Source organism: Drosophila sulfurigaster, chromosome X (assembly GCF_023558435.1).
Source record: "Drosophila sulfurigaster albostrigata strain 15112-1811.04 chromosome X, ASM2355843v2, whole genome shotgun sequence".
Classification (NCBI taxonomy): Eukaryota; Metazoa; Arthropoda; class Insecta; order Diptera; family Drosophilidae; genus Drosophila; species Drosophila sulfurigaster.
In genome coordinates, this window is record NC_084885.1 from 26,969,167 (window position 1) to 26,991,589 (window position 22,423).

The following is a 22,423-nucleotide window of genomic DNA, read 5'->3' on the forward strand; positions in this document are numbered from 1 at the left end:
GGAAGTGCAGGCAAAGCAAAAACACACACGCACACAAAACTAAACGCGCTATTTGCTTAGTGTGTGCCATTTGGGCACACTTAAGCACACAGGTACACTAACTACATACATACATACATATATGTATGTATGCAAATGGTATTCTCCCAAAAAATATGCCATTTTACACTCTTCTTCTTTTACACTCACCTTCGCCATTTTTGTCATTCGTCATCCTTGATTGTTCAATTTATTTTTTGGGGTGGGCATTATCAATGCGTGATCATCGTGTTTGTCATTTGTCAACAATTTTCATGTTGTCCATTGTCCAACAACAAAAAAATTAATTACCGCCCTGTTTCAACGATAAGGCGCTATAGCAACAACAACGCAAATGAAAACAATGAAACGGACACAATTTTGTGCTTTGGCTTAGATTAATCATACTCCAAAAAACCTTTATATATGTATACGTTTATATATATTTGATGCTAGGCCACTTCAGAGATACTTGAGATTTAATCACATTGATAAACCGTTGTTTACACGTTTCCCACATGCTTTTATTACTTATTAATATCGACACGAAAACGTAATGAAAATGCGACGCGCGGTATTTTTCATTGCTTCTATTTTTTGTTTTATCCAATTCCCTGATGCGCGACCCTTGCAATTGATTTGGGTTGAATAGACGAGTGTGTGCACTTAATGCCCGATCAAATCACAATTGCGTGGCAACTTTCAATTACAAATACGATTTACCGATTAACTGATTGATTGTACATTAATTTCGTTAAGTGCGTTTCCTTTCAATTCAGAGTGGATGGCAAGAAAAAACTGAAATTCAAATAGTGCATTTTGTAATTAGTGTGGCCGTTGTGGTCGGCCGTTAAAATATACCAAGTGACTCAAATCAATACAGTACTAATTGCATTGTCCTTATGAGCAGCTTAAAAATCAATTCGCAGCACACAATTGTGGCGGCACGTAATCACGGCAGTTGCCAACACTGTTTCAACGATCGAATTAAATGTTTAACTAAAATTTGTATATTTATGCATAATAAATATTTGTATTTTATTTTATTTTTAAAAGTTGCAAAAATAATAATAAAATGTTATGTGAATTAAAATAACTGTAACGTTCAATGAAATTGTCGTTATGCAACACAGACTCTACCTTTCTGAGCCGGGCTTGTTTACAATTGATAAGAAAGCCCTTAGATCAATAAAATATTTATGGCCACTGTTTTTTTTTTTATCAACGACAGTTCCGAAATGTATCTAAAACGCGATAATTTTGTATATACATTGTGATCAGTTTGTTTGACAATTGATGTGGTATTTACGCGGTATTCGAAAGGCGAGCGCTGAACAACAGGTGGCGTGCCAAATGGAACTAAGTTTTTATTGCGTGCAGCGACGCAACAAATCACACATCAAATCCCAATGGCAGAGTACACAAACTACGCAGATTATGTGCAAAATTACTTAGAGGGGGGATGTGGGGTATATGGGACAGGACAACGACCGTTGAGCATTACCTCTTATTAGTTTTTGGCGCAATAATAATCAGCTGGCACGTGCGGCGGCGCATTTTCCGGCGCCATATGCTACAAATCCCGACAGTCACAAAAGTTGAAAAACGCGGGTTTTTTTGGTTAACAAATAACAGCACTTTTATTTAAGTTTGCAATTATTTAAATTAGTTTTATGATATCGTATTACAGCAAAAATTAAATGAAACACCAAATTTTCAAATTGTTAAGCTTAAATATGTTTCCAGTCAGCGGGTGCGACACTTTTCTTGTGTTTTGCGCGACTGAGTAAATAACAAACAAAAAGAAAAGAATAAATACATATGTTGTGAGTGCGTGCACAAAGCCAACTTAATCAGACAAAATGCCAGGCGTTAAGCCAACGTCGCCACCGGCCAAAACTGCCCCAATCCAAAATGGGCGGCCGGCCGGTCGAAAGCTCTTTGACTGCGGCCCAACAAAGCTTACAACACAACTAACAAAAGCTTTCACACACACTTGTTGACATCGCTGTGACTTGCTGCTTCTTCATTTCTTATAATATGTACTTCCAAAAACAAATAGCCATTCACTTTTTAGCTCAAAATTAAGATTACGAATAAAAAAAATACTAATAAAGAATTTGAGTTTTGTAAACCAAATGTGTGAGATTAATCGGGCAGCATTTCCGTTGTGTGAGCACTGTAAGGAAATTAGATTAGCAGCATTTAGTTTTAGTGCTTTAACAAGTTTGAAATTTTAGTGTAAAACTCGATACTTACTACAAAACAAAAAGTAATAAGTCAAATCAAAGATAGCAAAAATGTTAATAATTAGAGATTAAATAAGTTTCATCAAAATTATTATCTTTAGTATTAGCAAGTTCATATTGTTAACTTATCAAATGATGAGCAGCAAGTAAATGCAATAAACTAGTGCAGCAGCTTCTATATTATATATAAAAGGATTTAATGGGAATAATAAGGAATAATTGTATGATAAATTAAGCATTAAATTTATGATTTCAATAAAATAATTAGCAAATAATTGTAACGAGCAAATCGAATAAACGAGTAGACCATTCAAATATAGGAGATAATTGGCAATAATTTAGAAAATTTAAAATAAAAATAATTTTTCTATTTAATCAAATAAATAATGGACGGGCAGAGTTTAAATATTTAAAAAACTTACCGCGCTGTAGCTCCACGAACAACACAAAAAGCAATATAACGTTCAACCTGAGCAAAGATAAACAAAAAAAAACGATAACGATTTGCGAGGAATTTGAAAGACAATTAATGCTCACCATCATGGCAAAGAAATTATAGTTTTTAGAGAAGCGCACAGTGCGCAATACTGTCATGAAATACTTGTGAATTTCGCTTCCAAGTTGCATATCCCAATCGCAATGTGGACGACGATTCTCTTGAGTATTGAGAATCAAGCCAAAGCTGCGAACGAGAACAAACACATCCGCCTCGCATCCTGATGTCGACAGATGTGTCCAGTTCACTTTCTGTGCCATTTCGAAAGCTTGCATGATCTGCAGGTGAAAAATGATACAATTCATTTCTAGACTTATAGAACAGGACTTAAATGAAATATCAAAAATGCTTGTATTTAAAGAAAATTTCTAAACGAAATCAATTTGTGACTCACCACATCATTCTCTTTTTCCGGAATCGGTTGACCGGAGACCTTTGAGAATGTGGCCAGCAATATTGTCATGGCAATACGACGATTGATCTCGTCGCCCATCTTAATGAGTTGCACAATCGAGCTGTGCATATCGATCACGCACTCCATACGCGTTCTTCCTGTGCCCATCACAAAGCGATCACACAAGCTCATGCCGATCATATCGGCATTCTGAGGTTCCAGCTCAGATGCCAGGTCACAAACGATCTCCAAGAGCTGGCAACGATAGCCCATGCAATGCGTGTTTAACAGCTCGTAATGCTGCATCATAATACCCAAATGATACAGATCGAGCAGTTCATCTAGCTGTAATGCCTCCAATGAAGACACGCCGTCAATTAGGCCACGAAGCATCTGAAAAGATTTGACAAATATATTAATCAAGTGATCTATAAAGTCAAATTGAAAGCCTTCTTACCTGACTAGTGCCCTGTTCCTGCAGAGCATTGGGGAAGCTGTTGGCGATACTCGAGTTGAGCAGAAACTGCTTCAGCTGATCGTGCGTGTAACCGACTTTGGCTACCTCCACTGGTGGCACAACTAATGCGTCATTCAACGCCCTCAGCTCCTCTGTTTTGCGTTGCACAACTCGATAGTATTTCTTTTCAGCCTCCATGTCAATATAATCGCTATTATTATTGTTATTCGTATAACTAGTTGTTGCTTTGGTTAGCTTAACGATATTTGTTTTAGTTGCCTCCGTATGGTTGTTGTTGGCATTGGCCAAATTCTCCTCAATCGCTTCCAACTGCAAATGCAATCCATTCTTATCGCTTGCTGCAGGGGTTTTCTTGCTACGTTTGCTTGATATACGCGGCTCGGACTCCTCAGTCGATGTGGATGCTGTCGATTCTTTGCGAGATCGAGTTTTACTCGAAGGCTGTTGCTTGCGTTGCTTCAGCTTGGCAACAACTGCCGGCTGCTCATTCTCCTGCTGTTGCAGCGCCTCGGTTGACATAGTTCGCTTTCTCGTTTCTTTGAACTGTGGCCGATCCATCTCCACGGATTCGAGACGTTTCCTCAGCGAGCGCTGCGGTTGCTCTGCCTCCGACGATTGCTTGCGAGTTGTTCGCTTTTCATAGGGGGAAGTTTCCTGCTGCTTATCCTGCTTTACTCCCATCCCCTTTGGCATTGTTTTCATTATATTTGCCGCTTGCGTTTTATCAGTTAGCGCATTTATTATCGTGTTTTGTTGGGTGCGCGTCTTTCGTGCCGGCGCTGTAAAGTAACTGGCTGCTTAGCATTATCAATCATAGCCATGTATTTTGCACTTACCCATCACGGCATTAGTTGATTGCCAAGTGGTGGTTGGCTGAATTATAACCCGGATTAATCAATCTTAAACAAAACAATTGTTTAGAAATGCGCGCAAAATCGAAGCTGTGCAATGCAGTTGATATATACTGAGTAGTATCGTTCGGCATCGAGTACAAGTGTATTTCACCATTAGCGATTCAAACGATTGGCAACATTGGATGTAAGATTCACCAGCTGGCAACGCCAAATTGTCAAAGATGCTATCTTACATGTATGTGTGTTTCTCATATATATTACATGTATGCGCAAACAGCACAGGCAGTTCCCTCATCCGCATTTGTATTTTTGATTGTCGAAACGTGCGTGTGTCGTTTTAAACTTACCTTTCAATGTTTTACGTTTATTTTGTAAAAAATTCTCTACATAGTTGATTTCTATTTGGTTTTAACACCTGACAATTTCTTCTCAACTCGGAAAAATGCTTTATTTAATTACATTACTAATACCGCTTCTACTATTGACGACTTTTATACCAAACACAACGCAAACACAACTGACGGTTGCGCCAACAGCTGATGTTACGACTCAGAAATGCGACGACAGCTTTGGATTGCAACGTAATGTACTTGAGCGGCGCTTTTCGACCAAGACACCGTATCGTGCTATTGCAAATTATAATGACACATCGCCTATATATAATGGTAATATTGCATTTATTTGTTTTTATACCATATCTCAATGGCACAGCTGATTTTCATTGCTTTGTTAAGGTTGCCACCCGACACGGATTTGGTCGATCATAAGGCATGGCACTCGCAATCCCAGCAAATCCGTTATTTTGCATGCCAAGACGCGACTGGTTGAATTGCAGTCGCTGATTTTGCAGCAAACGAAGCCGCCAGCACATTTATGTGCAGATGATCTGAAGCAATTGCGGCGCTGGAATTGGGATCATATCGAACCAGATGATGAGAAATTGCTGGTGGCCGAAGGCGAAGACGAACTAATTGAGCTTGCGGAACGCATGCAATTGCGTTTCCCGAAATTGTTGCCAGATCTCTATAATCCAGAATGGTATTACATGAAATATACGGCCACACAACGTACGCTGAAGAGTGCCCAAAGTTTTGCCACCGGTTTGTTTGGCCGCCATCGCATACATGCTATTACCTATCCGCAACCGCTGAAACGCGATCCTGTGCTGCGGGTAAGTTAGAATTAAATTTTATAAAATATTACTGCCTATTGAGCGATCAAGTCATTTAGTATTAAGAATTTGAAATTAACGCTTCGTTATGCATAATATGGCAACACTACTGCCTTAGTCTTCAAGTCAGGTGCTCCCAAGAAACACATCTACAATAATATTATCAATTCGAATATTATTAAATATTTTTTAAATTAAACAGACATATTTCTCTGCTATTGCATAGTTTTCATAATTAATGTTCCTTTTGATACTGCAACACAAATTTCCTTTAAACAGATTTTAGTATGAACATAAAATACTTGTTTTGGATATACCCAAAATTAGTACAAGTGGCCACACTACCATTTTGTGGAATCGCAATCGTAATAATGCGCACCCTCTGCTAGATAGTCAACATTGATTAGATCAGTAAACAGGCAATTATATAAAAATGGGAAACAAAAATGTAGTGTTTGCTTTTAAGCGAGGAGTGAGCGAACGAGTTAATTAGTTTTAAGGACTTGAATTTAGCGCCTTGTTTTGCATAATGTGGCATCGCTGCCGCCGCCGAAGAAGAAGACAATGCCGAAGCGAAATGGTGTGAGACCGAGGCAACGATTGAGCGAGACAGAGTGAAGGACACAGCAGAAACATATCGCAAATGCGTATTTCGTTATTAGGGTAAACAGCGCGTGCGTTTCCAACCAACAACGTTTTATTTTTTTTTTGTGCAAATTACTCTACTTCCAAAGCATTTGTTTATTTTGTTTGTTGTTTATTAATTTGTGCAAAGCGCGAGCGTGTTCGACAAATACACATACGAAGAAAAACTCAACTCACATACGAACATAATAATAATAATAATGAATCACAAGTAAACGCAACTCTAGGCGTACCAACAAAAAAAAAAAAGAATTGTAAAAATTTAACTTGTCGTCAGTGTCGTCGCAGTCGCCGTCGCAGTCGTCGTCGTTGTCGCAGTCGTCGCCTTTGGGCTAAGGTGGTAAATTGTTGGGTTATGTGCAGCAGCGGACGTCGACGTTGTTGTTGTTGTTGCTGCCGCTGCTTCTCTTTTTCTTCTACTTCATCTTCGTGCATACAAAATGAGCGTTTGCAGCATGTGCTGCTGAAAAAAATGCAATAAACTGTAAATAGCAGACGCACATACATACATATAAAAATATATATTCACTATTAAACATATATATAAATATATATAGAGTTCACAACAACAGCAAAGATGATGGAATCGCTGTACAAAGAGAGCATTGCAATTGCTAGCGAAAGCAGCAATGGCAGCACTGGTAGCAGCAACAACAAAACCATCATGGGCAGCACTGCGCACGGCGCAATTAAACGCGAGAACGAGACAGCAATATCGAGCACAACAACAACAGCAGCAGCAACTACGGGGAAGGATGCAGTTACTCATGCCAACTACAAAAACTACAACTCCACAAAATATATGCGACAATTAATCGCACCCGATGGCGAAATCAATTTCATTGACGATTATCGCATTGCCCTCAGCTTTGCGGCCAAACGACATCAGGAGTCCATCGAGGCGTTGAACTATGAACGTCTCCACTGGCGCATTAGAGAACGCATGAAGACGGCCAGTGTGGCTTTGGTGTTGTGCCTCAACATTGGTGTCGACCCACCGGATGTGGTTAAGATACAGCCCTGCTCTCGACTGGAGTGCTGGATTGATCCCAGCTCGGTGTCCGTACCGAAGGCAATGGAGTTAATTGGCAGCAACCTGCAGATGCAATACGAACGCTGGCAGCCGCGTGCACGCTACAAAAAGTGCAATGATCCCACCGTCGAGGATGTGAAGAAACTGTGCACCTCGTTGCGTCGCAATGCGAAAGGCGAACGCATATTGTTTCACTACAATGGCCATGGAGTGCCAAAGCCAACGGCAAATGGCGAGATCTGGGTGTTCAACAAGACCTTCACCCAGTACATCCCGTTGAGCATCTTTGAGCTCATCAATTGGATGGCAGCCCCATCGATCTACGTCTATGATTGCTCCAATGCGGGCATCATCATCAATTCCTTTCAACCCTTTGCCGAGCAGCACGAAAAAGAACTGGAGAAAGCGCTAGCTGCTCAGGCAGCGGGAGCAGCGCCCGCCGGTCAACTTGTCAGCTATAAGAACTGCATCCATTTGGCGGCGTGTGCCGCCAATGAAATACTCCCGATGAATGCACAATTGCCGGCGGATTTGTTCACCAGCTGCCTGACAACGCCCATCAATATAGCACTGAAGTGGTATGCGATGCAGGAGAAACTGGGCATGGTTCCGCGCATCCAGAGCGAACTGATTGACAAGATACCCGGCAAGGTGAACGATCGCCGAACCATGATGGGTGAGCTCAACTGGATATTTACGGCCATCACCGATACCATTGCATGGAATACGTTGCCCCGCGAGCTGTTTCAGCGTCTGTTCCGACAGGACTTGTTGGTCGCCAGCTTGTTTCGGAATTTCCTGCTAGCGGAGCGCATATTGCGTAGTCACGACTGCACACCGGTGTCGTTGCCAGCCCTGCCCGCCTGTCATCGTCATGCCATGTGGAAGGCATGGGATTTGGTTGTCGATCTAGCGTTGCAACAGCTACCCGATATCCTGGAGCAACAGGCGCCCTACCGTCAGCTGCCCTTCTTCGAGCACCAATTGACCGCCTTTCAGGTGTGGCTGGACAGCGAATCCGAATCACGCACACCGCCCGAACAGTTGCCGATTGTGCTACAGGTGCTGTTGTCGCAAGTGCATCGTTTGCGTGCCCTGGAGCTGCTGGCACGCTTCCTCGATCTCGGACCTTGGGCTGTTAATCTTGCGCTGGGCGTTGGCATTTTCCCCTATGTGCTCAAATTGCTGCAGAGCTCAACCCGTGAGTTGCGTCCCGTTCTGGTGTTCATTTGGGCGAAAATTCTGGCTGTGGATCCCAGTTGTCAGGTGGATTTGGTCAAGGAGTACAAGTATTTTTTGTCAGTGCTGCAGGACAATGCGGTGAGCAAACAGCACCGTACGTTGAGCGCCTTTGTGCTCGCCTCCATTGTGCACAACTTTCTGTTGGGTCAGACGAGCGCACTCCAGGGACCCTTGCTCTCCATTTGCCTGGAACAGCTGAACGACAGCAGCTGGTTGCTGCGCCAATGGTTGGCCATTTGCCTGGGCATGCTGTGGCAGAACTTTGAGAAGGCACGCTGGTCGGGTGCCCGAGATTTGGCCCACGAAAAGCTCTATGCGCTACTGAGCGATGCCATTCCGGAGGTGCGAGCGGCTGCGGTGTTTGCTCTGGGCACTTTCATTAGCTCGGTGACGGATCGCAGCGAAGAGCAGGCGAATAACATTGATCGGATCATTGCCATCACGCTGCTGGAGAAGGTGGGCGAGGATATGTCGCCACTGGTGCGTCTCGAGTTGGCGGCCGCATTGCAATGGATGGTGCTGCTCTTTGAGACACAATTCGTAACGGTGTATTTGTCCGAGCAGCTAAATCACAGTCACAGCTCGTCGCTGGTCTTGTGCGGTGGCGAACGCAGCGCCAGCATCACCCACGGCATGCCTAACGCACCGCCACAGTCCACACACAGCCTGGAGCGCTTCGGACATGTGACCATACGACGGGGCGTCAGTTCGAGTTCCATTTCGAACATGAGCAGCTCGAGCACCGGCGGCAGCGGTGGCGGTGGTGGCAGCAGCAGCGGCGGCAGCGCCACAACCAACTTTATACCCTTTCAATCGATCTTCACACGTCTGTGGCAGGGCATCTACAATCTCGGCCAGGATCCACATCCCCAGGTGGCGGCCACAGCGCAAAAGATAATCGCCCACGTGCGGGATGCAGCATTGTGCATGATCACGGCCAAAGAGGCTACAAATGCGACGGCCGGTAGTAGCTGCAGTGGTCCGGGAGGAGGTTCGTCGGTGGGACCGCGGGATCTCGAGAAGCTGAACAACAGCAGTCTGAGCGTCAGCTTGCCACCCAGTCCGAATACGCGTTGCAATTACTTGGGCGCCAGCGGAGAATCACCGCCAGTGGGTCACGGTGGCGGTGGTGCAGCTGGTGGTGGAGGCGGTGGCGGTGGCGCCGCTGTCGGCTCCAGTCAGTGGGTGCAAAAGCTGCGTTTGTCGGGCAGCACCAATGCGGACACACAGCGCAAGTTGCGCACCAGTTCGATGAACGATGAGACCGACGGTGGAGCTGGCGGTGCCACAGCGCACTCGGCACCGGGTATAAGCGGTGGTCCAGCCACCGGGGGAGGAGGCGGCGGTGTCTTGGGCGGAGATGGCAGTCATTCGGCACGCAGCAGCGGCAGCGAGACGCAACACTTTGGTGATGGCAGCAAGCCGCAAACGCTGCAACCGATTGTCCAGACACAGTTCATCCCGTGGGCCATTTCGTATTTCACCCGACCGGGAAATCAACGGTACAGCAGCGCCGAGGGCGGCAGCGAAGCGGAGGAGCGTCAACAGCGTTGGCCCATCGATCGCAATTCCACCGAACTGCGTTCCCGATTGTATCGCTATCAGCGGAACAAGCACATCCGAGATGGAGCGTTGCGACAGCTTAAGGATCAGCGAGTGCAGCGATTGGATGCCTACAATTGGGTGCGGAAGACACAGTTTACACCGTCGCTGGTGAAGTTGTTGCCGTATGAGCCACAGATAGCGGTGGCCTACAAGGAGAAGGTGCTTGTCTATGACTTTGTGAAGAACTCGGTGCTCAGCTACGGCGAGAATGCCGCCGAGAGTGCAGCGAGTAGCGGCAGCAGCGCTGGCGGAGGCGGTGTGGCGGCCAATGCTAATCAAACGAATGCGAGCGGACGCAAAATCTCGCGTCACTGGAACTATGCGCGTGTGAGTAGCTTCGAGCTGTTGAATGCCCAGGACACCGGACTGATGCTGGTGGCCCACGAGGATGGCGTCATACGCGTTTGGCAGCCATCGAGTGTCGGCCAGGATGAAGTGCAGCCGGCAACGCGACGCTTGATCAGCGCCTGGGATGCTTTGCCACGCGCAGGCAGCGGAGTTGCTTCATCATCCGGATCGTCGGCCACACAAACGTCGGGCATCTCATCCAATTCGTTCAACAACAGTTCCTATTTCGCCCGCCTGCTGAAGACGGATCTGCTGCTGATGCACAACGCGGCGACCACAGGCAGCACTGGCTACAGCGGCTCCGCAAGCGTTGGCGTCGGCGGTGTCGTCAACAATTCGTCTGGGAATGCGTCGAGCAGCGCGTCGGTTCAGTCGGGCATCGGGTCAAGCAGTGGCTTAGGCAGCGGGAGCAGCTTGCATAATTCGTCCGGTGGCAGCTGCAATGGCGCCTCGTCGGGCATTGTGACCGCCTGGCAGCAGTACAGTCAACACCTGGTCGTCGGTGGGAGTTCGCATCGTTATCTCCGCATCTGGGATGTGGAGCGTGAGCTAAAGCTAACGGATTTGCAGCTGGGACGTGATACCACAGTGCGTGTGTTGTCGCCATTTATGGCAAACACTCGTTGCAACATTGTCGCCGCTGGTTGCACCGATGGCAGCGTTCGATTGTTTGACAAACGTTGCGATCTTCGCATCGGTGTGTTGCGTGATCATGCGGCGCCCATTCTGCATTGCTGTTTGCGTGCCAACGAGACAACACTCGTCGCTGGCTGCACTGCCGGCAAGGTGTGCATCTTTGACTTGCGACAAACAACGACAGACAACAGCAGCACCAGCAGCAGCAGCTGTGGCAGCGGGAGTGCAACAATAGCGCCGGTCACGTGGCAAGCGGGCGGTGATATCACAGCGATGGCAACGCATCCATTGGCGAATGCCATTGCCTGCGGGAATGCGTCGAAGATATGCATCTACTCGCTGAGTGGATCGACGCAGAGCGTGCTGCGCAGCAACGAGGGATTCATGGGATCGCGCAACCCATATCCCACCTGTCTCTCCTTCCATGCGTACAATGTCCAGCTGGCGGTGGGCTTTGTGGACAATACAGTTGCTGTCTACAGTCCCACACCAGGTAAGATGCGTTGCTCGTCACTAGTCACTCGTCACTTGTTACTCGTTTGTGTTTGTACTCGCTGTAGCAAAGTAATGAGCAACTCGTAAAAGTCGTAGCTAGTTACTATTGTAGATGTGCTAATCTTTTGAATAGTAGTTGTGTGAGAGATACTCGTTCTTTGTATATAATATCTTCTCGTTACTTGTAGCGTTTTTGTACTCGCTCAAATGAAATACAGAAGAGTTTATTTAGTCGTAGCTAGATATTATTGTAGGTGTGGCTAAAAAATAGTTAAACTCAGTAGTTGCGTAAGAGATACTCGCTCTTTATAACATTACTCGTTACTTAAAACGCTTTTTAATCGCTGTAAAAAAAAAACAACTGCTTATTTAAAAAAGCAAAAGCGTTCTATATTTATAACCACTCGTTGCAGTCTCTCGTTTGTTTACTAACTATTACTCGTTACTTTTGCTTATTCGTTACAGTTTTATAAACTCTGCAGCCGCTGGAAAACGGACGTCGATAAGAATCCTGAAACAATGTTTAATGCACGTAGCTTTTATGCGGAGCCAGCGATGCAGTCAGCAGTGGAGCAAGTGCGTTCGAGCACACAGTTATCGGACGAGTTAACCGACGAGGACGTTCAACTGATGTACACGGTGTGCGCCTTTGAGACGGCCTGGCAACGCCATAAATCGCCATCCGTCTGGTGTCGCTTCTTCGATGTGCACTCGTTGAGCGCCTTGGAGTTCGCCGAGGATCTCGAGTATTATTGGAACGATGGCTACGGCTACGATTTGACCCATCGCATTGCCTGTCCGGCAATCGCCGATATGTTTGCGACCATCGAGTGAGTTATTATTATTCTGACTACTCCTAATAATACTAATTGAAGTCTTGAAACTCTTTTTCTCTAAGAAACTAGATTATATTTTTAATGTTCATTCTCAACTGAATCACATTCAAGTTCTTTTTGTAGATATTTGCTATTAGGAAAAACAATATGAATCAGACTTAAGAAATTCAAATATATGTCAACACAGAAGTTCGCCGAAGCTTAGGCTAGAGGTTAAAGCAGAGAGATAATAATAACAACAAAAAGTCCAGCAAATAACACTTTTTAGCTGTTCGCTTGAGATTAAAATATGCAAATAAATGTTGAAAATGTAAATTCAAATCAAAATGATCGACCCCATTAACTAAATTTTCTGCTTGCAGATTTTTGTTTACCTGTTATCTGAGTTGATATTAGTAAACGTTCAATCTATTGAATTTCATTTAAAATTCGAATGTTATCTTTTTTCGTTTTAAACTATAAAATACAGAGGACATTAAAGTTCTCATAGTTGTCTTTATCAGAAGTTTAAGTGAAATTTAAATTTCAGTTTAGCTTAACTTATGTATAGATCACATTAATTTATTAGAGTACTTATATATTTGGAAATATCGAATTTAGATTGCAAGCTACGAAAACATATTAATTTCAATAATAAAACAATTATATTCAACTAATTGTGGAAAACCCATGTAAGGAATGTATTTTAAAAGATTCATAGGTAGGATGCACTTTAAAAAACCCCAAACTAACTATTATTTTTGAATTAAAGTTTAGCTTCACTTATGTATACATTATATTCATTTAAGGAATTAAGGAATGTTTTTAAAATGATTCTTAGGGAGGAATGAAATTTACAAAAAAAAAAATACCTAAAATATATATTATATTATCTTTTAATCCTTTAAGAATTTTAAATGAATATATTTCAGAATATACAATAATGATGATCTTTTTATTGCAGTACGCCAGGTGATCGCGCCAATGCCACATTCTATTTTACGCACTCGGGCACACTGCTCAAGATGTTGGCCCATCTGGGCGTGGCCCGTGATGAGAGACCGCTGACGCACAAGGATTTTGGCAAGGATCGTCTGTGGCGTACGAGTGAAATCGATGCGTTCGCAACCAATTTGGCCTTTGTGCGCTACGAGTAAGTTACCTTTGAATTCAGCCAATCAATACGAAAAGAGATTAATCGAACAAATAATTGCAGTTGCATTGAAAAAGAGCCGCAAGTGCTGGTGATGCATCAGGAGCGTGTGGTACGCCTTCCCGGCTGTCCGCAGGATGACGATCTTTGTCCGCTGTCGACGCTGCGACGCAACTATGCGGATAGCGTGGAGCGCTGTGACTTTGAAGCGCTCTGCCAAGCAGCCAACTAAGAGACAGACACAGAGAGAGAACGAGCACAAGCGAAAGAGAGAGACACAGAGAGAGAGAGAGAGAAAGGAACTAGTGGAGTGCAAGAGAGAGAGACAAGGGAATGGAATTGGATGGGAGATGATTGTGGACCAATTGTTGCTGCTGCTGCTGCTGCTACTGCTGACGGATGCAGATGATGATGATGATAATATTTATGATAATGATGTTGCTGCTGCTCCGCTACTGCAAAACTATGTGAAATTTAACATGACCAGAGGGATTCGTCGCAATTTTGTGAAATTTGAAATGATGTCGAGCAAACTGAAAAGTCGATATCGACATCGAAAGACAGGTTGAGAGTTGGAGAGAACTAGAGAAGAGAGATAGAGAGGGGCAAGAGATAACGATGCTGGATATAGGAATAAGGATAGGGAATAGCGTTAAGTGTATTACAAAGAAAAAGAAGCAAAAACAAAAACAAACCAGAGAACAAGAGAGTGAATGATAGAGAGATAATTTTTAATGTTCAAAAAAAACGAAATCGAAAGTTAAGATTGGAGTCAACAAAAAAAAGAAGAAATGTACGTGTTTTGTATGCCTTATAATCAATGTGGACCATCCAAATCCAGAACGAAAACAGCTGAATACAGAAACGAAAAAGACAGAGAGAGAGAGAGAGAGAGCACAAGTAATGGAATTAGAGCGAGAGCAAGAGCGAGCAGAGAGAGAGAGAGACAGAGAGAGTGAGTGAGGAATTGAGAGATTCTAACCCGAGAATTGTCTATTATGCCTATATCTATATATATACACACACTTATAGAACCATATATAATAACGATTTGTACTTCTTGAACTCTGCTAAACATATTTCAATTTTGTTTTTGTTTTTTGGTTTTTTATTATTACAACAATATTCTTTATTTGTGTTTTGTTTGCTACCTTTTTCGACACACACACAACGATAATAATGATCTATATCTATCGGAACTATATACCAATCTACATACATAAAGTATACATGAAAGCGAAGCCCTTGTACATACCTATATATGTATATATATGCATATCGGAAACAAACACACGCATATATATATAAAATTAATAAATAAAATTAAGAAAAAACAGAAATCGAAAAACAAGAAAAAAAAAAACAGTTGAATACACGAAAGCGAAACTAGATTTTGTGTTAGTTTTTAAGCCTACTTTGTATGTGATTTTGTTTTGTTAGTTCATACATACTATAACTATATATTTTTTTTTTTGTTTGCGCTCGTTTATCAATTGATTAAGCAAAAGCATAACGATGTGTTTAATAAAGAATAACTGAATTGCAATTACAATTGTGAAGACGCATCAAACAAATAGTCGAGTCATAGTTAAGCTGCTCCTTTTCCCTCCCCCACAAATAGCAACAATTACACACATATATATATATACACATACTATATATATCTTAACTATATTCACTTCTATGTTATACTTATTATTATCACAACTACAACACGAAATATTCTAACAAAGACTTGAATTTCGAACCCTTTAAATTTGTTTTAAAATAAAAGAAAAAAACCTAAAAAAAAAACGAAAAAAAAAATATGAAAACAAATAAAGTGAAAAACTGCAAAAATGTAAATGCAATCTGTCGCATCATCTACAAATATGAAATAATACCTGTTGCCTATGTTCCCTCCTCCTCCCTCCCCCCCTCTATATCGCCCACCGTTTGTTGACTGCTCGTTAGCAAACTTCCCGTGTGTGCAAAGCGTTTGTTGGTTTTGTTGTTGTTGTTGTTTTTTTTTAGAGTCTGCTAATTGGAATTCTTTTCTCATTCGGAACTATCAACTTTGGAGTGTATATTCGATTGACGATTGAGACGACGACTGAGACCTATTCGATATGTATGCGACGTTGCAACTGTTCCGTGTTTCGATCGCCCATTCGGGGGAGAATTGATCAGCTCCAAAAATAGAGCTAACACCAAGAAGCATATTAGAACGGTTCAATTATGATATACTATTGACGCCTTTATACCCTTTCTTTTTTAAGTTCTGTATATATATTTTTCTATTTTCTATTTTTTAAATAATATTTCGCATAGCCCAAATCCGACATATTGTTTACAAGTTATTCTTATGGATATGAAAGTTTTTTTTTTTTTTATAGGGTGTCTTTGATTTCGGTAGTGTTAGATCTAATCAAAATTCGATGGAACCTGTTTAAGCTGTCACACAGTTAGCGTTCTTATTATAATTTCATCGTAAAATCAATTCTGGATTTAAATTACGAACTTTACAAAAACAAGTTCAAATTCATTTTTTTTTTTTGGGTTTTGTGTGCGTACATTCCACACGTGCCGATTAAGCGTATATTGGCATCGGGTAAGGTTTTCGACATAATGTGTGATTCACGATTTAAGTCAGAAATCTGTTAAGCATAAATAAATTAAAATTATGACTAAGCAACTGTATGTAACTGCTAACTCGAAAAAACCATTTATGGAAAAGTTTAAATAATATTATTTTTATTTACAGATTCGTCAAGCTGTAGATACCCGTCCATTTTTAGGGTATCTAATTAAAATTTCAAATATGTAGAGCCCAAAAAAAAAATCTATAAATTGAGAACATGTTGTTGCTAAGGGTATGTTGGACTATCTTCTTTTAGAAGATTAAATACAAATTTACACTAACGAGAGTTGTAACAAATAGTAAAATTATATTATAGGAAAACCGATGCTATAACATTTGTGATTGTTTTCCCTAAAAAACGATTTAATTGAATACTCAAATGAGTAATTAAAAACAATTCGCAATAATTGTTTCCTTGGGGAAGATTAAATTGAAAAAGAGAAAATATAAATTGAGTTGTTAAAAAATCTGGCAGCTAATTATAGAAAAACTGTTTGCATATTTTACAAGGCGTTAAAAGTTATACGGTCTTCGGTTGTTAGCCACATTTATAGGGTAGGGCGTGCCTGACTGGCTCAAAGAACAAAACGTGCTGGAGAACTTTGTATCTATTTGGATAATACTTGACAGTTGAAATCTCTGGAACAGCAACAGCAACAGCAACAACAACAACAAGGGGAGCTGATGCAATTAGCTGGCGGAAGCTGAAGCTAGAAAGCTTTTTGGGCAGCAAAATGGCAGACGTCAACGGCGACTGCGACGTCGACGTCGCATGCGTCGCGACGGCAACAGGTTCAACCCTTAAAATGCTTTTTGGGCACAACGAAAAGCTTTCCGTTAGGTGCGCGCGCTCAAAGCACGAAAGCTTGCTCCCCCCACACACACATACGAAGCTGGCTGCGAGGATGCCAAGTGTGAGTGTGAGAGAAGCAGCAGCAGCCGCTCTGCCTCTGCCTCTGCCTCTGCCGAAAGCAAACAACATGAACATGAAACTCATTCAGCGCGCAGACGTCGCCAAGTTGCAGTCGCGGCGACATTTGTCGTTCAACGCCATTCGCTGCCGTTGTCGCAGTCGCAGTCGACGCCGGCGTCGACTTTGGGTTTTTGGTCCGGCAACAGCGAGTGAATTGGCCAAAAACCTTTTTAGTGCGCTGTTTGCCGTTGCGGTTGTTTGGCGCGCGTTTTGTTTTGATTTGTTTTTTTTTATTTCTGTTGGTACCCCGTTCGCCTGCTGCTCTTGTTGTTGTTGTTGCTGTTGTTCGTTCGTTCATTCGGTCGCTCGCTCGCGAGAATTGCGAATTAAGAAACATTTGTTAACTGTGGTTAACGCCGCCAAGCCAAGCCAAGCCAAGCCAAGCGTTCTGCTAGTCAACCATTCTTTTCGATTTTTGTTGTTGCTGTTGTTGATGATGTTGTGATGTGCTTTTCGTTGATGGTGTTGTTGCTGCTCTTGCCATCGTTATTAACAGTGAACTGTGTGTTTTTTTTTGCTATTCCTTGTGTGCTGTCCTTTCGCCTGGACTTTCGTCGTGTTGCTTGCGCTCACACACAGCTCAGTGCTTTGTGTATGTGAGTGTGCGAGTGTGCGTGTGTGTGTGTGTGTGCGTATCACCTGATGCGGCGTCGCGGTCAAAACGTCAAGAAACATGACCTAATTCCAACAAAGAAAAAAGCAGCGTCAGCATTAGAGTCTTAACTTTAGCCAGGACATCAACCCACCAAGAAGAAGAAGAAGCAGCAGCACTAGAAGAAGAAGCAGAAGCAGTAGTAGTAGAAGAAGAAGAAGAATCAGAAGCACTAGAGGAAGCAGCAACAGCACAACAACATTTGGAGAAACCCCGCAAACCATCAAAAAAAAAACACACACAGACAGCGTTTGAGAGGTTTCCCGCTGTCCAACATTAACAGTAAAGTCACCCAGGAAGCAACACAGGAACAGTTACAGGAAACAACACAGGAACAGTCACAGTCACAATCGCAGTCACAATCGCAGTCACAGTGACAGCAACGGGAATACGAATAGGAATAGGAATAGGAATAGGAATACCAACCACTAAGAGGAACAGTCACCAGCCTCTTCGTTTGTCACACAGCCTCCTCGATGGAACAGCTGTGCTATGTGGCACTCAGCTGCCTGCTGGCCATCGTCCTGCTCTATGGTCTGCTCGAGCTGCACTATTTCCTGCGCATGTGCCTCTGTGTGCTGCTGGCGCGATTCGTCAAGCGTCGCTGCCACATTCTGGAGTCCACCACAGTCAATGGTAAGCCGCTGTCGTCGTCGCCGTCGTTGTTGCTTACATAAAGCTGCAGCAGCACATGCAACATCCCTTAACACAATGCACAATCCGGCTAGGCGAAAGGGTGTAACGGTGCAGTGGACACACTTGGAACGCATTACGGTGTTTCCACTGTGTAGCATCCATCGTGTTGAGTTAGTCTATATCGGAAACTCAAAAGATTAATCCTATCAAAATTGATAGCAAAGCTTATGTTGGGATAGAATTATTACAAAATACAGGAAAATCCTATAATTTCGTATCAAATTTGATAGCAAAGCTTACAAAATACAGAAAAATCCAATAATTTCCCATAAAATTTGATAGCAAAGTTAATTGAACCATTTAAAATACAGGGAAAATCTTTGTTTACTAAGAATGTAATTAATGTAGCTTGTCGATTTGTGAAATGAAAATAGTTATAGAATATCATAGCATAAAACTCAATAATTAATGACAACAAACTGATTAGACGTTAGAACGTTAACGTTAGAAACAAGACAATCTTTTAACTTTATTAAAACTAACTGAATCACTGAAAGTATGCATCTTAGCTCGAGATTTAAAGCTTAATTTAAAAACAAATCCCTATTTCTACTTGTATCTTTTAATGCATATCACTGACCATTTAAAGAAAACGATCTGAGCAAGTTTAACAGATATTTATTTCTGATTTTAAGAGTAGAACATTTAAGTAGATAAACTTTTTTTGGAAATAAAATAAAGTCATAAGACCTTCGAAACAGATATAAAGAAATATATTATCTTATAATATTACGTGAAGAAGTTTGGGAGATGTGAGTAAATGGGTTCAAATAAATAGATTTGATGACAATATATTATTGTGCGAAGAAGTTTGGTGGAAGTAAGTAGGAAATAGCATCGTGAATATAAGGAATATTATAAACATTACAGATTTTTAAGGTATTTATACAAATTTTTCAGTTTAGCTATAAGGGTTTCTTGCGCTTATTGAAATTTGGAAAATATAGAAACTAACAAGATAGTAAGTAGCGAGCTTAAAGTTCCTACTTCAAGTACTAATAAGTTAGTCAGAATTGAGCTTAAAGTAACATTCAATATTTCACTTTTATGTAGAAAAAGATGAAAGATTTTAAAGTTTCACCTGCTCTGTAAATTTGTTAAATAGAACTTGTATCTATCTGAGTATCTATTCTATCTATTAAGCCAGGGTAATTGGCTGTCGAGTGCACTCGGGTTGTGCAATTGTGCCAGCCAGCTGTTGGTTCTCCATTGGATGATGGGGGTTGCCTCCACCTTTACCTTCAAAGCGCGATTCGTTGGGCCACCCTTGAAATGTTTTCTTCTCTTTTACTTTTTGCTATTGACCTTTTGTTCATCTATGTATGTATGTATGTGTATATTGACAGGTGTCTGTCTGAGCACCGATGTGGACACGCTGCTGTATCACATGAACAACGCACGCTATTTTCGTGAATTGGATTTCGCCCGCGTCGATTTCTATGAGCGCACACAGTTGTATCGCACCATCAGACGACTTGGTGGCTCTGTGTTTCAGGGAGCGGCCACCATACGCTATCGTCGCTTCATTCGTCCCTTTCGCCGCTTCAAGATCATCTCCAGGGTGCGTATACGACTAGAAACTCAACTTCTGTAATGAAATTAATTTCCTTTTCTTTTCTTTTTGGGTTCATAGATTATCTACTGGGATGAACAGTCGCTGTTCATGGAGCATCGCTTTGTGCGTCCCTCGGACAAGTTCGTGCACTGCATTGTCATCTGTCGACAGCGGGTCATCGATGTGGCCATGGAGGCCGTCATGGCCGAACTGCTCCCGAAGACAGCAGCAACGCCGCTGCAGGCGGCGGCATCGAGGCACACATTGAGCTCGACGGCGAGCCTTCAGCCAGTGGGGATGGGAACGGCGACGGCGACGCCGGCGGCGACGTTGGAGGCATCGCAGGCGGAGAATGGACATGTGACGACGAGCACGACGAGCACGACGAAGCTGAAGCCACCGTTGCCCCCGGAGCTGGGCAAATGGATTGAGTACAATGAGATGTCGAGCAAGAATCTGCGAAGTGGTTGCTGACCAACAAACTGATCGAGACGAAATGAAACAAACATCGAACTAGGCTGATGGAAATTTGAATTTCGGCAGTTGCATTGCCTCCATTTCCGTTTCCGTTTCCGTTTGTTATGCTATCTATATATATGTATATGTATATGCGTGTGTGTGTTTGTGTGTGATAGTATGTCAACAATGTATGTGTGTGTCTGTGTATTTTTTTTGTTGTGTACTGTGCAAATGTTGACGCATGTTATTACATGAGTCGAGTGCTTTAACTTTTAGCTCGTAAGACGTCTGAATTATCAACTATGGCCTAGTCCGATAAGTGCACCCCTCTCTCTCCATCCCCCCCTTTATCTATCGCCTAGCCTAGCCTAGCCCAATCTATTTGTATGCCATGTAATATCCAATAACAAACACCAATAATGCAAAGCTACGACGGTCCACCTCCCTCGTTCCCTTCCCATAACTTAAATTACCATCTAACCATCTCTATCGAATATAAATGTAATACTATGTATATTGAATGTGTGTCTGCGTTTGTGTGCGTTTGTGAGTGTGTGTGTCTGCTAGTCTAGAGTAAATACGATTATGAATATGAATATGTGCTTAGATGTACTACCAACAACTTAAGCATGTTGCTTTTTCTCTTTTTTTTCGACGTTTTGCTGTTTGTTGGGTGTGGAAAGGGTTGTGCGACCTTCACTTCAGTGGCCAGTGTTGGTAAGCGGCTGTCGGAAATAAAGGCACTACTTTTGAGACATACCAGTCTGGAAAAGAATGTAGAATACCTTTGATGAGATTAAATTGATACCCTCAAGTCAACTTTAGTGTTGGAAAGTGACGCTTGAAAGTTCAATGCAACGAAGCTTGACTGCCCAAGAGATGTACAACTAAAGCTTCTATCAGGGCTTCTCAAAACTTAACTCAATTGGAGCATTTGAACTAAAGTTCAAAGGTTCTTAGAGTATACTATTAAAAACGCAGTGTTGGAAAGTAGCTAGACTATTTCGTATATATTCTAGTTGCAGTTTGAGCAAATCTCTTATGAACTTAAACACCTTCCACTTGACTTACTTCCACCAAAGGCAGCACCATACTTTTTCAGTTTTGAGGGATCAGTGTTGAAAAGTGATCAAAAAGTCAAACATGCATATCTGTAATTGTTTAGCGAACATCGTTTCCTGAATATGTAAATTACTCCAAGCAAATATGCTTAAGTATCTATTTTGAAGTGTGTCTACACAAGCACTTTAGTTGAATCAACTTTGCACTTGAAAGTTCAGTGCTGTAAAGTGTGCGCAGAGTGCATAAAGATTGCAATTGCGTCACCAGAACTGTGATTCAGTTCAACACAATAAAAGCATGGAAATAGCGTTAACTCAGCGGTTTATTGTGAACTTTGAGAGGAGAGCTTCAGCTATAACCGATCAGACATATGTATATATCTTTTTCACTCTTTTTTGAATCTGTATGAAGACATTCTTAGTCCAGTCAAGATGTGAAAAGACCATTTGGAATGACTTTACTTTTTCAGCCAACATTGCGTATACGTAATCTATGCAAACTTTAAAGTTCAGTGCTGCAAAATGCTTGAGCTATGCATGAAATTTGATCATCGCTTTTATTTGCTTCAGCAATTGCACTTAAGCGCATGGAATTTGATCAGCCTGAATGTGATCATTATTATATCATGAATGTGACTTGTGGCTGAATCTGTTTTGTTTTGTTTTATTTTTATTGTTGGTTTTGTGTAGCTCTAGTGTTTGTCGAAATGGTAACGTCACTGCGCCACTTGAGCGAACAGTGCTGGAAAGTGTTTGTAAACAGAGTCGAAAGTGG

General features: G+C 42.3%; 3 protein-coding genes across 5 annotated transcripts; 2 read left to right on the top strand and 1 right to left on the bottom strand.

Moving 5' to 3' along the window:
* Positions 1-1,639: 1,639 nt before the first annotated feature.
* LOC133849354 (uncharacterized) lies at positions 1,640-4,968 on the bottom strand. Of its 2 annotated transcripts, XM_062285379.1 has the most exons (7): positions 4,837-4,968; positions 4,472-4,534; positions 3,615-4,414; positions 3,158-3,550; positions 2,805-3,041; positions 2,690-2,736; positions 1,640-2,197 (listed from the first exon to the last, which is right to left on the bottom strand). In XM_062285379.1, exons 2-7 carry the CDS (start codon positions 4,473-4,475, stop codon positions 2,167-2,169), a joined length of 1,512 nt encoding a protein of 503 aa, XP_062141363.1. In that variant the 5' UTR covers positions 4,476-4,534; positions 4,837-4,968; the 3' UTR covers positions 1,640-2,166. The 2 variants fall into 2 exon arrangements, with proteins under 2 accessions (XP_062141363.1, XP_062141362.1); XM_062285378.1 differs by lacking the exon at positions 4,837-4,968 and having other exon boundaries at positions 4,472-4,662.
* On the top strand, positions 4,932-15,293 carry LOC133849352 (regulatory-associated protein of mTOR-like). 2 transcript variants are annotated; one of them, XM_062285375.1, is made up of 5 exons: positions 4,932-5,154; positions 5,224-5,660; positions 12,130-12,494; positions 13,444-13,632; positions 13,696-15,293. In XM_062285375.1, the coding sequence occupies exons 1-5, from the start codon at positions 4,932-4,934 to the stop codon at positions 13,862-13,864; spliced, it is 1,383 nt and encodes a 460-aa protein (XP_062141359.1). In that variant the 3' UTR covers positions 13,865-15,293. The 2 variants fall into 2 exon arrangements, with proteins under 2 accessions (XP_062141359.1, XP_062141358.1); XM_062285374.1 differs by lacking the exons at positions 4,932-5,154; positions 13,444-13,632; positions 13,696-15,293 and adding an exon at positions 6,863-11,662 and having other exon boundaries at positions 5,388-5,660; positions 12,130-12,269.
* A 2,096-nt stretch (positions 15,294-17,389) lies between these two features.
* On the top strand, positions 17,390-21,301 carry LOC133848596 (protein THEM6). Its single transcript, XM_062284229.1, has 3 exons — positions 17,390-18,513; positions 19,920-20,134; positions 20,207-21,301. The coding sequence occupies exons 1-3, from the start codon at positions 18,354-18,356 to the stop codon at positions 20,600-20,602; spliced, it is 771 nt and encodes a 256-aa protein (XP_062140213.1). The 5' UTR covers positions 17,390-18,353; the 3' UTR covers positions 20,603-21,301.
* The last annotated feature ends 1,122 nt before the right edge of the window (positions 21,302-22,423 follow it).